Source organism: Sphaeramia orbicularis, chromosome 24 (genome assembly GCF_902148855.1).
Source record: "Sphaeramia orbicularis chromosome 24, fSphaOr1.1, whole genome shotgun sequence".
NCBI classification, from domain to species: domain Eukaryota; kingdom Metazoa; phylum Chordata; class Actinopteri; order Kurtiformes; family Apogonidae; genus Sphaeramia; species Sphaeramia orbicularis.
Window position 1 is genome coordinate 4,370,949 of NC_043979.1, and position 16,423 is coordinate 4,387,371.

The 16,423-nt window shown below is 37.8% G+C and overlaps 1 protein-coding gene across 2 annotated transcripts; it reads left to right on the forward strand.

Moving 5' to 3' along the window:
* The first annotated feature begins 818 nt into the window (after nt 1-818).
* ccn6 (cellular communication network factor 6) lies at nt 819-16,402 on the forward strand. 2 transcript variants are annotated; one of them, XM_030127966.1, is made up of 5 exons: nt 819-899; nt 3,779-4,058; nt 6,799-7,035; nt 11,244-11,437; nt 15,949-16,402. In XM_030127966.1, exons 1-5 carry the CDS (start codon nt 852-854, stop codon nt 16,228-16,230), a joined length of 1,041 nt encoding a protein of 346 aa, XP_029983826.1. In that variant the 5' UTR covers nt 819-851; the 3' UTR covers nt 16,231-16,402. The 2 variants fall into 2 exon arrangements, with proteins under 2 accessions (XP_029983826.1, XP_029983827.1); XM_030127967.1 differs by having other exon boundaries at nt 11,265-11,437.
* Nucleotides 16,403-16,423: the final 21 nt, after the last annotated feature.

Genomic DNA, 16,423 nt, shown 5'->3' on the forward strand with positions numbered 1-16,423 from the left:
TTGGTTTCAAAACAGTTGACGTAGTGCCTGCTGAGAAAAAACAACTAAATGTTCATTGTAAATTTTGCTTCCCCACCCTGTATTTATTTGTGTTTTACTGTGAAAGAATAGTTTTGTAAATGTAAATATTTTCACAGTGTAATGTTATTTTTTTCACTTAAAATTTTTCCACATAATTTTTCACAAAGAAAATTTGTCGTTGTCATTATTTATGGTTTATTGTGTTGTTATTTTTACTGGAGATCACCTTGGTCTGTATGTGGAACCTGAACCAAAAGGATTTGGACAACCCGGACTGTTCAGGTTCATTTTTTGCACTTTCATCCTGCGGGCCAGAACGGAACCTTTGGTGGGCCAGATTTGGCCCCCGGGCCGCATGTTTGACACCTGTGATTTATAGATTATTATGCTATTATTTCACTGGTCTGGCCCACTGGAGATCAAATCGAGCTGAATGAGGCCCCTGAAAGAAAATGAGTTTGAGACCCCTGCACTCCAGGATTACAGATTTGAGCTGTTACTGCACCCAAATAAATGGAAGTCAGGTCCACAGACTAAGAATAAACAAGGTGGGCTGGACTTGAAGGCCCCAGAGCAGGGGTCCGGCCATGAAGCCAGTTATGAAGACAAATATTTCCCCTCTGGATCAGTAAGCCAGGGGAAAAGGTGTGTTTGGAGAGGAGACAGAGGGCCGCTTTGTCCCCCTCACTCGCAGGTCGGTTCTCCAAATCCACCCCCCCAATGCAATTCCTCTCTCCCTCTCCCCTCGCTCTCTCTTAGAATCCCACCTTCCTCCTCCCTCGTCCTCCTGCACTTTTCCTGGAGCTCACACAAACCTTCTTACTTAAGAGATGCTGCCACTTCTCTGCTGTTCCCTGCTGCTCATCCTCGCCGAACAGGTAAGAAGAGCATTGTCGAATTTGTCTGAAACACAACAGGTCTGATTTTGTTTAACATCCAGTACATGGAGCTGCAGGGAAACATGCCGAGGACTCTGTAGACCCCTGAGACCCCTGGATACTCGCAGTCACAGAGGATCAGCTGCTTAAGTTGGACTCTGTTTTGGTGTGTGTGGTATGTTGTTTCAGTACTGCCAGGATATACTGCTTTACTTGTGGTTTATGAGGTGGCAAAAAGAGGAGCACAGTCTGAGATCTTTGTATTCAAAGCTCCCGTGGACCCATTTTCACACCATGAAATGAGCTCATTCAGTAAACCTGGCAGACAGGCTTCAGATTTTTGGCATAACCCTCTGTGACCTGCTAGAAGCACTGAGGAGCCGAGTGGAACCGCACATGGATTGCATCACAGTAAACAGCAATTAAAGCTAAAAAAGAACTAACCATTTAAAGTATTTATGGTTTGGGGTCATCAAACTTTCTTTCTGAACAGATGTTTACTTTTGTTTTGTTTTAAAGAGGATTGCTTGAATCTGTAGCCAAAACTGAAGTTCAGTCAATCCATAAGAAATAGGCCAAATATTCATAAATATAACTAAACTGTTTTAGATCAAGCAAAATGAAAATATGCCAGTGGGGTAAGGACATTTGACTTGATTAATTACAATTAGAGTAAACGATCAGAAAGGACTTTAACCCTAAAAGACAAAAGCATCAACTGATCTAAAAAGATTAATACCTGCTGATCCACTAATCCTATCAATACATGCCAATAATTAGTGTAAAAGCAGTTTGTCATCTTTTCATGGTCATCAGATATGACCCATTTGGACGTTCAGAGGCTGTGTAGTGAACATGGAAACACCGTCATCTTCAACAACATTGATTCACCAGTAAAACCCATGGAGTTGGACCAGTGACAGTGGCTGGACACACTGGGTTTATGTTCAGTTAATGATAGATTTGCTGAAAAAGTCACTCTTTCATCAGTTTTGTCTGTTTTTGATATAATAACACTCAACTTTAATCTGAGTTTTTATGAATATCTACATGATCAGTGAATTAAATATAGGAAAACACTTGATTTTCACTGAAAACATGCATAATACACAGGATAATATTATACTAAATGGTAATAAATCACTTAAGAAAGGTTAAAAAGAGACAAAAACAAATCAAGTAACATTGGGTCTTTATAGTATTAACTAAAAGTATAAAGACAGCTCTGATGAAGGCTATGTGCCAATTGAATGCCAGTTACACTGCAGTGGAAAAACAAATATGTCTGTGCTGGGCCCTGACGCTGAACGCTACAACTGAGGTAAACAAGTGTGGTTTGTCCACAGCACAAGAAAAGGAAGAGAGATTTCTTTCACTGTGCAGCACTCCCTCTACAGAACTACTTTCTTTAATTACAAAGAGAAAGAGTTTGAACTAAAACATGTGTGTGATTCAGACAAACTCAGTTCAACTATGAATATCAGCTTTAATGTTGACAAAGTGATTACCTAAAAGAACTGGGAGTTTTACCACAAACGTAACTAAAACTACAAATACTTTCAAAAGCCAGTTCCACTCTGATGCTTAACTGTAGAAATGCATTGAGTGCAATGCTTGAAAACTGTAATTCATAAAGATCCCATCAATGACTACCGAGAACTAGACGCTGAACACTAGAGCTGAAATGATTAATCAATTTAAAAAATTATTCGATACAATTTTCCTTAAGTGAAGCTTCATTTCCTTAATTTTGATGCTGTTAAACATTGGTTCCACTGTTGTGTTTCACACGGACGTTTATTGTGACGCACATGACGCCAGGATCAACACAAACAGCATGGAGCGTAGCGCTGAAGGGATGAGGACAATAAGACAGAAAATGTCTATATGTTGACTTCTCTACATTGGAACTATCACTTACTCCTTTAAACTTTGACGAACAAACATTAACAATATTTGTTTATTTTTTTTACTATTATGTTAGTTCCATGTTCAGTGGTCAATAATTTGGATCCAAATGTGTTGAAGACTGCAGTGCACATACTGTTTATTGATGTCATTGGACTTGTTTGTTGTTGTTTATATCTATAGATATTTTTATATACTTTTATACTGTTGTTGTTATTATTGTTGTTATTTCTATATGGATATTTTTTCTATATCCTTTTACTTTTATACTTTTTGTGGTTGTTGTTTCAGCTGGTTCTGGAATAAAGGACAAGTTGTTTGTCATATTTGCAGGGTACTTGTTCTTTATCCAAATAAAAATTCCAGACTTTTCAAAACTTATATTTTTTTCCCCAAGACCTTGACTTTATGTACTTTTATACTTGTGTGCCTACTTTTTTGGTTGAGATTGTACCTGTTGTGTGTAGTAGAAAAGTTCATTATAATAAATATTCGAATTAATAAATGCATAATTTGCAGTAAATTATGTTTTACCGACAGAAATGTTGTTATGGTTATTTCTATATAGATATATTTTATATATCCTTTTAGAATAAAGGATAAGCTGTCATTTTCAGGCATGTCTGTTTCACATTTTTACTATTTTTTTGCTCATTCAAGTAACCATTTAATTGATTCCAAGAAAATAAGCAATAGATGAATCAATTACAAAATGAATCGATAGTTGCAGCTCTACTTACAACTATTCACTAAAGGATGAGTTTGAAAAAGGCACAGTAGTAGCCTCCATATCTGTCTCAAGAACAAAGAAAATGAAAACACACATTTTCATGTGTAAGAACATGTACCCCACCAAGGTAAAAGTGTGTATGAGGGGGGCAGGATGTTCAGATGAATGGATATCTGTGCACAAAAGTACACTGTACATCCTCCATTCTTTTTTTTTTTTTTTTTTTTTTTTTTTACACCAGTGCTTGAGCAGGACTCACAACAATGCGCAGCATGTGTCTCCTGGAGCCGGTGGAGCTGTGGCTGAGCGGCGCCAGTTCTGCCAGTGGCCCTGTAAATGCCGGGAGCGGCCTCCGTGTTCTCCGGGGGTGAGCTCGGTCCTGGACGGCTGCGGCTGCTGTAAGAGCTGCGCCCGGCAGATCGGAGAGGCCTGCAACGAGAGGGACGTCTGTGACCCGCACAAGGGCATGTACTGTGACTTCTCAGCTGACCAGCCCAGATACGAGGTCGGAGTGTGTGCCTGTGAGTGGAACGTCAACCAAAAACCTCATCTTCTCTAGAACTTGGTCAGTGATTGATGTGGTCCACACGGTAGACAGGTGTGACCACTGAGAGCAGCCTTCTGTGTGGAGAACAAGCTGGGAGCTTTTATGTCAGTGTAGTGGACAGTCCATCACCTCAGGACATGACACTGCATTTTAGCTTTTTTACTTGCACCAGGTTTTGCCTTGTAATATTAAAATATTGTAAACACTGTATAGGTCACAGGTTTGGGCAATGTCAATGTCCATCATTAATGTCAATGACTGATGGTCATCATGTCTCATTCTGCACATCTACAGTAACTGACATTTGAGTTTTTATGAAAAATATAGGTAATGAATCCCTGACTAGAGTAACATCTTGACTGTTACTGTCACTGTGTTTTAGACTGGATAAATGATTTGGAAGTGGCTACTGACACAGTACTGTGGTACAAAATACCAGTTTGTCTATTACCACAGAGCCAATCAGTGCCATCGTTATGTCATGTCTAGACTGGTAACTTACATCCCGAAAAAGTATCAAGGCAATCATACAGTGAATATGTCAACCTGAGTAAATTTTTTATTTTTTTTTTTCTAAAGATTTTCAAATGGGATGGGGGGGGGGGGGATCCACAATTGATGTACAGTAAATCAGCCACTGTGACAACATTAAGAGTGCGAAATTCCACAGAACCACAGCACTCAATACACTGAACTGACACAAAGCTGAAGTCACACTGCTGCGTCTAACCTGTAGCTCCGCCCACCTTCTCCAGCCTCCAAGAGCAAAGAACGCCCTATAGAGAACAACATATAGAGTATTTAGAACAATAGTTCCTATTCTATACTATACACTATCACTAATTTGTCATTTTCTCCATCAGTTGCCACAGTTCTGTGGTAGCAAAATGCACAAAAGAATGCACTGAAGTATCAGTATCAGTATCCCTGACTGACTCTAGTACAAATACTAACATTTGATTGGTCTATGGCAACAGACAAACTGATATTTTGTGTCACACTACTGTGGCAGTAGACATTGCCAAATAATTTAGGATTTTGAAAAGTAGTACTAGAGACATTTCATGAAAATGCTGGCTTTTCAGCCCACCTTGTTCTCCCTACCCCTCTTGAATTCAGCTGCCCACTTTTGCACAGTTGATAAAGCTGGAGCATCATCCCCTAAACCAACCGTGTCCCCATGAATGTCCTGGGGGCTAACCCCTTTTTCTGCAGACATGTGATAACACCACTGTTAGGACAGCTCACAAAATGTCTCTAGTACTACTTTTCAAAGTCCTAAATTATTTATCCAGTGTCAGTTCATCTGGAAGGAAACCATGCAGTTAGTATCAGGAAAGGTTGAATTTAAGTCAGTGGTTTCCAACCTTTTTTGGCTCGTGACCCCATTTTAACATCACAAATTTCTGGCGACCCCAGACATTCAAAACTGAGACATTTTTTAGCTAAAATTAATTTGTTTTCGATTATGTACTAGTTTGCTATATTGTTGCAAATAAACATTAATTTTAAACGACATTATAATATAATGACTATATAATGTATATTATTATGAACAGAGGCAGTAAATCCAGGTGTAGATTACTGCACAAAGGGAGAGTTAGATTTTCCTTGGTCAGGATATGTACAGTCAGTCCAGCTTATACTTACAAGACTGACAATTAATACTGAACAAACAAGAACTCAAACTATGAACTATGAAAGAGCTGCAGCATCTGAAACTGACCACAATGAACCTTTGACAGATAAACAGAACCACAGTGCTGCAGTTTCAGCTTCAGAGTTTGCCATGTCTTTTATGGATTGTGATTGTCTCTCAAGTCACCATATATGTAAGTTTTTATGTTTATCAATTACTAGAAATTTCAGGCAACCCCACATGGGGTCCCGACCCCAACATTGAAAAACACTCATTTAACGTATGCAGTTTGATTGCTGTGGAATAACTCCCTCTAAGTCAGCCTATAAACTTTTCAGCCCCCCCCCCACATAGTTTATTTAGGTTAATAAGCTGGTTGGCCTCAAGCAGCATCAAATAATTACTTTTTTTCTTATTGTTTAATAATATAAGCCACAAAGACAAAAAAAAAAGGTAATTTTTGATCACAATATTTTGGCAGCGGTGCAGAGTCTCTGTACCTGAACTTGGTCATTGTTCTACATTGGACCACAGAAACACGTAAAATAATAACTTAAAAAACTGAAGCAGAGGAGTAAAAGTTGCTCAGCTACTTTTAGCCCAGATTATACATTCATCAACACTTATTCATTAACCCTTAAAGACCCAAATCTTCACTGGTGACCAACTGCATCCGCTGATCTAAAATATGTTTAGTTTTCTTTTTTTTTTTTTGATATAATAACCCTCAAATGTAATCTCATTATGATGATTAAAGAACTTGATCAGTAAATTAAATATAGGAAAATACCTGATCAGAAAAAAATGCAAAATACAGGGGATAATATTATAATAAATGGTAATAAATCCCTTAAGAAAATGTTAAATAGAGGAAAAACTGCCAAAAAAGTAGTTCTGGGTCTTTATGGGTTAAAAGTGCTCAACAAACATGTTCACTTACAACAAATTTGTTTTGGCTATTTGGTTTCATAACCATTAAAAAAAAAAAAAAAAATCAGGTGAAGTTTCCCATCTCATAAAAACCTGCATGTTTCCCGTTTTTCCAACCTCTGAGATGTTTGGCTGGTGCTTTCAGACATGATGGCCGTGGGCTGTGACCTGAACGGGGTCCACTATGAGAACGGTGAAGCCTTCCAGTCCAGCCCCCTCTACAAGTGCACATGTATCGCCGGAGCCATTGGGTGTACGCCTGCTTTCATCCAGAAGCCCGCCTCTCTGTTAGGCCCCGCCCCTCTGATGGGCAGCATGCCAGCCGGCCTCCGCAGCAGCCACGCCCCAAAGAAACATCAGCAGGACACCACTTACATGTCAGGTGTGTGTTTGGAGAGTAAACCTGCAGAGAAGGGCCCGTCTGTCTGGCCTGGAATGCTAATTGCTGTCAAAGTTAGCGGAGGGGGAGGAGTGGGAGTGGGCGTTTCATTCCTCTGGGGGAGGGAGGAGTGAGGTGTGGCCCTTGTGGTTAGACTGGAAGAAACATGAGTATGGATGGATCTGGTTCTGAACAGGAGGGGGGAGAGCACGTTTTTATTAAAAGCATCAACATGTCACTTTGATGTAGGCTGACATCTGTTTGCTTGGCTCAGTTTGAAGAAACATTTATCATCTGTTACATTCAAATGAAAACTGATATGAGCATATGACAGTGGTAGAAGCCAAAAACAGACGTCAACATCATTTACAATCATTTAGCTTCAAATAAGTGTCTAAATGTGTACAAAGTTCACAGAAACATCTGGGGCTGGTTTCATTAAAGTGTTTTTCACTGGCCTTTAGTATGAGACCAGTTTGGTTTCACCATCACCTCATGTCACCCAGCTTCTCCTGCAGGTCTGGTTCCTATAGTTTTAAAGGGCTCATATTTATCCAAACCCACTTTTCTTAGTCTGTGGTTCATTTATTTGTGTATTTGGACCCTAATAGTTCATACTAGGGATGTAACAATATGAAAATTTCATATTACGGTTATTGTGACCAAAATTATCACGGTTATCATTATTATCGCGGTATTATTGAAATTGTGCTCAAAATGTTCAAAAAGTACTAATACACACACTGAAATAATTTAACCAAGTTGTATTTAAAGACAAAAAAAACCCCAAACAAATAAAATAATTGGCACAATGTACCTTCTGTTGCAGAAACGTTCAGTTATTAACCCTTAGTGGTCTGAGCCCATTTTGTCTGTTTTTCAGTCCTTTTGACTTTGCCTTTATATACTATATAAACAAATATTTATTATACCCATGTTTGGGATCTTTTTTTTCAGCACAACTTCATCTATCTCATCTGCCTATTATTTTTTTCACTTTAACCTACTATAAAAACATAAAAGGCCAGAAAACATAAAAAAAATAAATAAATAAAATCCAATTTGAAAAATGTATATACTTTATTGCATAAATAACACAAAGATGCTTAACAAACCTTTTCAAAGACTTTAAGTGAATATTGGTTCCAAACATTAGGAATATAAAATCAAAATTGTAATAAATGAAAACTATTCTCAAATATTTGACATAAAAGCATAGCTTTACATAGGGTTTTTTCCCCTAAAAGTGCAGTAATCAAACATGGTTATCATGATAATTTGAATTTAAACGGTAATACTAACCGTCTGCAATTTTCCCACGGTTAATCATTATACCGGTAATCGTTACATCCCTAGGTCCAAGTAATTATAAGTTGGCTTGAAGTGGAATAAGCTGTTAAAATGTTGTCAGTTCTGCCTTTTTGTTTTATTGCATATAGATTAGTTTACCTTTGAGGGTTAAGAACATGTACTCAAATAAAAAAAAAAAAATAACAAGCTGATTTTTTTCTAAAAAGTATTTAATTAAAATATTTGAAACTTGAGGTTTCTTTTTTGACTTTTTACAAATAGATTTTTTGCTTTATTTTTACAAGCAAAAAAAGTTGTTAAAACCTGTCGAAAAAAAGCAAAAAATAAATGCCCAGTGTAAAAATATGCATATTGTGGACAACCAAAACAAACTGTTGTTATTCACATTTATAAGCTCGACAATAAGATGAACACATTTTAAAAAATCTAGACTTTGTTCCAGCATTACGGTTACGTGTCCCACATTGTCCCACTCAAACACACTCCTTGTCCCACATGTGGCTCGTAAGCGCCTGGTCACCCTATTCAGGCCCCGCCCCCTCCAGGTTGTTGACTGTGCTGCTCTGTGTTTGTTAATACAACCAACAACTGAACATTTTAGGTCATCGGTTTGAAGTTTGGACATATTTTCAGTATGGGCTACAAGCGCTGCTGCTGACAAACAATTATGTCGTACTCGGAGAAATGTTCGTCTGAAGTCTGGACCTTATATGTGCAAATGTCGTGATGTAACTAGTTATAAAACGTAACAAATTAAGAAGAAATTCAAACAGGTTGTAGAAATCCACTTGATTTTGGCCAGAATGACTATAAAGATAGTTTTGCAGCACCTGAAGGGTTCAAATTCAAAGTTTTTGAACTATTAGGGTCCAAATACACAAATAAATGAACCACAGTCTAAAAGTGGGTTTAGATAAATATGAACCCTTTAAGTTTCCAAGAACAGAAATAAAATGAGTCCTCTTAGTTAGAAAAATATGTTTAGTCAAAAACTAGGCAGATTTTTGCGGCATTTACACTAAATGCTTAAAGACCCGGAAATACTTTTGTGCCGACTTTTAAATGTTTTTTTTTCTCTAAATCTAATGTGTCTTAAGTGATTTATTACCATTTATTATAATATTATCCTCTGCATTTTGCAATTTTTTGTGTGAATTAGGTATTTTTAATGCTTTTTTTTAATAGTTTAGTTTATTTCGAATATGCTACAAGACAAAGTAATCTTACGTAGTCCTTAGAAATAAAACATGTAGTAAGAAGTCATGGAAAAAAAAACAACTTATACATACACATACTTGACTTAATTTGCACATTTGAAAAGGAGTGGAAGGAAGTAGAACTTATTTAATCCCACCCCTTCTCCACACAGCAGTCTATCCTTTAGCTTCCTATCAGCAGAATATATGAAAAGTTAAGTCCCTTAGATCTCTTATGATTAATTAACCTCACTTATCCACTGATCATGCAGACGTTCATAAAAGCTCAGAGTGAATTCAAAGATTATTATGTCAGAACAAAGAAAATGGAAGAAAAAGTGTGTTTTCCAGTGAAATCTATCATTAACTGAACATAAACCCAGTGTCTCCATCCACTGTCACTGATCCACCTCCATGGGTTTTACTGTAGTAGTAGTAGGAGTAGCAGTAGTTTTATTTTGAGCACATAGAATCATCAAACAACCATACAACATGATCAAACCCAATTCTTCTGCGCTCAAAAAGGAGTGGGAAGAAGTATAACTTATTGAAACCCACCCCCTTTTTACAAACTAATAATCAAACTAGATCCACTTCCTTTGCTTTGCTAGCACACATTTTCCCCTTTATATTTTTACAATAACACAAAACATCCATACAAACCATTCACATGTTTTTTGATCACCTCACACACAAACAGATTTGCGTAATCAACCATTTTTAATATAGACTATAATATTTATATGCACTTTAAATATTTACTCTAAATACAATGATCAATAAATGTGATAATATCTTCTTATCATGATAATTAATTAATTACAATAATATCTTATTTTATGCATAGTTCCGTGTTATAACTACATTTTTCACTTATTCAGATAATGTTCTATATTTTGACATTATAGTGGATTTATACATCCTTTTAAATGCACAAATTGAAGAAGACATTTTTAAGTTCTGGTCCAGATTATTCCACAGATGAACCCCTCTAACACAGATACACTGACTTTTTATGTTTGTTCTACACTTTATTTTCTTGTAGATTTCAGCTCCCCTTAAATTCTGATTCCTTTGCCTGGGCTCAAATATCATGTAGTTTGAGAGCATTTAATTTTATAAATAGGGGATTGGTTGGAGCTCAGTACTGTGTTGGACAATTCAAATTGCCTTTTTTTTGAAGTAAGAATATAGAATTAATATTTGATTTATAATTATTACCCCATATCGCTACACAGTAGTTGAGATATGGAAGAACAAGAGAATTGCATAATATATCGAGAGAATCAATGGTGTAGAAGATGACGGTGTTTCCACGGTAACTGCAGAGCCTCTGAACGTCCAAATGGGTCATATCTGATGACCATGAAAAGATGACAAACTGTATTTTACACCAAATATTTACATGTATTGATAGGATTAGTGGATCAACAGGTATTAAACAGTTTAGATCAGTAGATGGTTTAGGTCGCTGGTGAATGTTTGGGCTGTAATGGGTTAAACTTTGAACTGGATCACTGCCAGCGTGTCCAGGCACAGACTTGGTGGAGTCTCAATGTATGTTTAACTGAAAAACACGTGGTTGTGGTAAATCTGCATATGTCAGCCTGTCGGCGGGTACGATGTGTTGAAGTAAAGGTGCACGCAGGCTGGTTTGTTTAGGGGGGGTGTTGACTCAGTGTCCTTTAACTGTAACACTGAAAGCTTACAGGGATCCTCCTTTAGCCTGGAAGAAGAACTGCCTGATCCAGACCACCCCCTGGAGCCCCTGCTCTAAGACCTGTGGCCTGGGCATCTCTGTACGCGTCAACAACGACAACAGCAAATGTGAGATGAGGAAGGACCGGCGCCTGTGCCTGCTGAGACCATGTGACAAGAGCATCCTGAAAAACATGAAGGTAATAAATGGGAATCGGAGTTGATTTAATGGGCGTAGACTGGGTTAGTGTGGCTGCTGTAATGTTTCCCCTCACTGAAACACAAAACTGACATTTACATCTAGATTTTCCACTGTTGTGTCTCAAATCACCCACATTTCCCACTGTGAAGATTCACCTGATTGTATTGATGTAAATTTTATGAAGGTTTTGTGGAAACTGTGGGAACGACAGACACAATAATGGGAGTTTTTCTGGGTTTTGAACAGATTTATGATTGGGTCTCATGGGTGTTATGGCTAGGATTCTTGAACCTTTGAGGCCATAGTTCAAATTCTGTAAATCACTGGGCGTCAGGAGTTAAAAGAGGCCAGATTTACTAAGGCAGGGCAATTTAGTGAAGACACAATCCAGAAAAAGCTCTTAAGGGAGTGGACACTATTTCTGAGTGATTTACTAACAACTTGCCAAATTCTGAACACATATATAGCCAGTTTATTTCAATAATGACCTGAGGTGACTTAGCAAAAAGACCAACTGAATGTATATCGGCTAAAATTTGCTTAGAGGTCTTATTTCTGTCTTTGTGCTTAAGTAATCAATATAAGTGAATCCCCAAAGGAACTTTGTGTTGGTAAATGCAAGTTATGCAAATTTACAGGATTTCAGTTCTGTTGCAACATGTTGATGCTCATATGAACTATGTTTTCAGCTCAAAAATGTCCAATTTCATCACAATTAATGCTATATTTTCATGTCACAAACGGCCAAGTTATATTTTAACTGAACTTACCTGAAAAACAAATATTCTATTCTTTTAGATTCCCCAATTTTTCTTACAAGATTCTCTCCTACATATCACGTTTTATTTTTACAGGTTCAGTATGGAGTATGGTGCTGATCCATCCTGCTTATGTTACACCAATACATACATTAAGAATGTCACTTTTTAAATCAATAGTTTTCTAAAAATAAGCATTTTCATAAAGAAATAACAATTCTATATTGTTATTTACTCTTTAGTATGATGATAAATAATACAATAAATAATGATGATCCTAGTTTTTGCACAGGGATCATTAGTGTAAACTGTGACATGGCTGCAGAGCATCAGTATGATGGGATCCACAACAACCATGTCACATCCGTCCACTGACACATTTAGTGTTTTTGTGTCAGCTGGTATTGTTTTAGATCCACAATACTAACATTTATGAAGAAGAGGAGAATTATCAATAGTAAGTATATAAGTTTATTACTAATAAAGTACTGGTACTGACCAGAGCATCATGGGTAATGTCACGTCCGTCCACCAGCAAAAGTTTTCACATACACGTGCTATTCCAAATCCAATATTTCTGAAAATATATCTCCACTGTCAAATAATATCAGTAGTCTGTGCACAAATGTATTAGCATTATTTCAACACAGTTCTATGCATTTCTTACAGCTTTTTTTTTTTTTTTTGACAAAAATGGCCACTCATTTGACCCCCTAAGTAAATTTTAGCTGAGATACACCTGAACAGGTCACGAGGAATATACAACAACACAGGAAAGGCTAGTGGATTAATGGAACCTAGTGTTAAGAAGTGGCTAAAATGCTTTAAAATCACAATGTACAACCTGTTCATAATGGCAGATCCAGATCACCATGGCAACGGACAGAAAAAAGGAGGAGATTTTGTTTTGTTTTTTTTTTTGCTACAAAGTTTTGTGACTTAAATTGAAAGTAAAGCCTCTATTGATCCTCCGGGTGATTTAGTAACATTATGTCATTGTGCTCCAATGATGAGTGCACACACAATAATGACCTCAGGAACAACTCCCTGCAAATAAACTCAGACAAGTAGAGAAAATTCTCCAAATTTTCTGCTTAACTGTTCCAGTCCTGCCAGGCGCAGATGTGTTAAGATATGCTTTTCTTTGGTGTAAAATAATGTTGCAATCAGCAGTTAATCTACAGTCACAAACCTTAGTAGAGGACACGTTCTGGTCTCCTATCTGTTTTGTCTGCTTTGGATTTATTTAAAAAAAATAGGTGTGTCTGGCTCAGTCAAATGCATAATTATGTCCAGAAAATCATTTTGGACCATGTTCAGTGATGCATGACTCAGTTGCTGAAGCAAAACAGTAATATCAAGCATCTTCAAAACTGATCCCTTTTATCCTGATAATGTCTGTAAAACTAAGAAATATGACCATGTATGGGAACAAAAAGGAGATGTTACATTTATTAAGCAACAAAACTATATTCTTTTTATATTTCTTTAAGACATGTTTAGATGATCAATTGGATGTTCCATTCACTTCTGCAAGTAATGTATAATTTTTTAAAACTTTTTAGTTTGACTTAAAATTGAACATCTTGCCCTCCTCGTAGATTCTAAAGCAGTGTTCTTCAACCTTGGGGTCGGGACCCCACGTGGGGACACCTGGAATTCAAATGGGCTCGCATGAAATTTCTAGTAATTGATAAAAAATAAATAATTAACAAACTAATAAAAAAAATATATGGTGAGTTGAGAGAGACAATCCCAATCCATAAGAGACATGACAAACTGTGAGTCTGAAACTGCAGCACTGTGGTTCTGTTTATCTGTCAAATGTTCTTTGTGGTCAGTTTCAGATGCTGCAGCTCTTTCATAATTCATAGTTTCAGTTCTTGTTTGTTCAGTATTAACTGTCAGCCTTGTAAATCCAAGCTGGACTGACTGTACATATCCTGACCAAGGAAAATCCAATTCTCCCTTTGTGCAGTAATCTACACCTGGCTTTTCGGCCTCTGTCCATAATAATATACATTATATAGACTAAATGCCCTCTAAAATTCCCGTTTATTTGCAACATAGTATAGCAAACTATTACATTATCAAAAACAAATTATTTTTAGCAAAAAAAAAGTCTCCATTTTGAATGTCTGGAGTCGCCAGAAATTTGTGATGTTAAAATGGGGTCAGGAGCCAAAAAAGGTTGGGAACCCCTGGACTAAAGCTTGATATATTTTATGTATAAATATTGTGTGTTTAACATATTTCAGGGTGACACGGTGGTGCAGTGGTTAGCACTCGTGCCTCACAGCAAGAAGGTCCTGGGTTCGACTCCAACACCAGTGGACGGGGGTGGGACCTTTCTGTGTGGAGTTTGCATGTTCTCCCCGTGTCTGCGTGGGTTCTCTCCGGGTACTCCGGCTTCCTCCCACCATCCAAAGACATGCACTGATAGGTTAATTGGTTAATCTAAATTGCCCATAGGTGTGAATGTGAGAGTGATTGTTTGTCTCTATATGTCAGCCCTGCGATGAACTGGCGACTTGTCCAGGGTGTACCCCGCCTTCACCCCTATGTAGCTGGGATAGGCTCCAAGCGACCCCCGTGACCCTAGTGAGGATAAAGCGGGTTCAGAAAATGAATGAATGAATGAATAACATATTTCAAGCAATAGAATCTACAAAGTGGGCAAGACTGTTATTTTCGATTTCAAAAGTCAAACCCAATGATTTTACTGTATTTTCCAACATGATATTCAAATGAGTTCAGGTCGAAGGTCATGTTTGGTCATGCTATGGAGCTGGATACATATTAAAGGCACTATTTCAGTGTTATATGCATGAATGATATAGAAGTTGATCAAATTGCATAGGAGCTTTGATGTGATTTTTAGGAAATATTACTGGTTCAAGGTGATGTCAAATGGGGCAGAGTTCAGCATCTGGAGGTTTAGATAGATGGAGAAGATCAATATATGGCATCAGAAGATGGATCCTTCTAGGAATCAAACATTCAACTATTTCTGAGTAAGTCTATGAAAGTGGGAGAGGTAGGAACAGAAAGGAGAAAAACCCTTGCATTGCATAACTCATTTAAATAATCTCCTCCCCTAAATTTATGCTTTGAAATGGGAACTCCCACAAATTCAATTAAAACACAATTAGGTCAGTAATTGTCCATGCCCTCCCAGAGCGGGTGGTAGTTTTTTAATGCCAAATGCAGGTTTGTGCTGGCACAAAACATCAGTAAATCTGGGACATGGTCTGAAACAAGACATGCATCTGCCTGAGTGATAAATATGGTGTCAGATCTTCTCTCCACTCCTTAAAAATCTGAATAAGTCAAGAAAGCGTACATTTTACACTGCTATTTCACAAATACTGTACTGGATATCAACAGACTGAGCACTGTACATCTGAACTCTTCTGACTCCTGTTCAAACCCTACTCCTATGTATGAAAACATAATGAAGTAATGTACCTCCATAGACAGCTGGGTTTGATCATTTTCAAACTCAGTTCACTTTGGAAATGAATGGAAAAACTTAGGCAGTCCTTGGTGACTTCTTTCACCACTGAATCTGACTCTCTCGGGAACATCAATCATAATGCACCGTTCTACATCAAACCATTCGACATATAATTGAATTTGTGCAGATGAATATATTGGAACCAGACACATCATTCATCAGATTCTGTTAAGTTTTTCAAAGTTTTCGTGTGACAAAACTACTGAAACCACAAGTCACGGTTTTCTTGCCTAGATGCCAAGGGGAAAGACGTGTCGCCCTAAGTTTCAAGCGAAGAAAATGGAGAAGCTCAAGCTGTCGGGCTGCACAAGTACCAAGAAGTTCAAGCCGACGTACTGCGGTGTGTGTACGGACAAACGCTGCTGTGTCCCCAACAAGTCCCGCATGATTAAAGTCAACTTCACATGCACAGGAGGCTCCAGCACTCAGTGGAAGATGCAGTGGATAACGTCCTGCGTGTGTCAGAGGAAGTGCAACGATCCTGGCGACATGTTCTCTGACCTGCGGTTACTCTGAAGGACTCGCAGACAGACCTGCTGTCGGACACTCAGGACTGAAACATACCCACGCTGCTCCTCCGCAGCTCATGAAGAACTAAGGACTAAAATTTGAAAACCTCAGATCAAGAAGAAGAATGGCTGGGATGTATTCATAAATGATGAAGCCTGTGCAATAACAACCAGGAGAATGGCCAGTGTAGAAGCTTTAA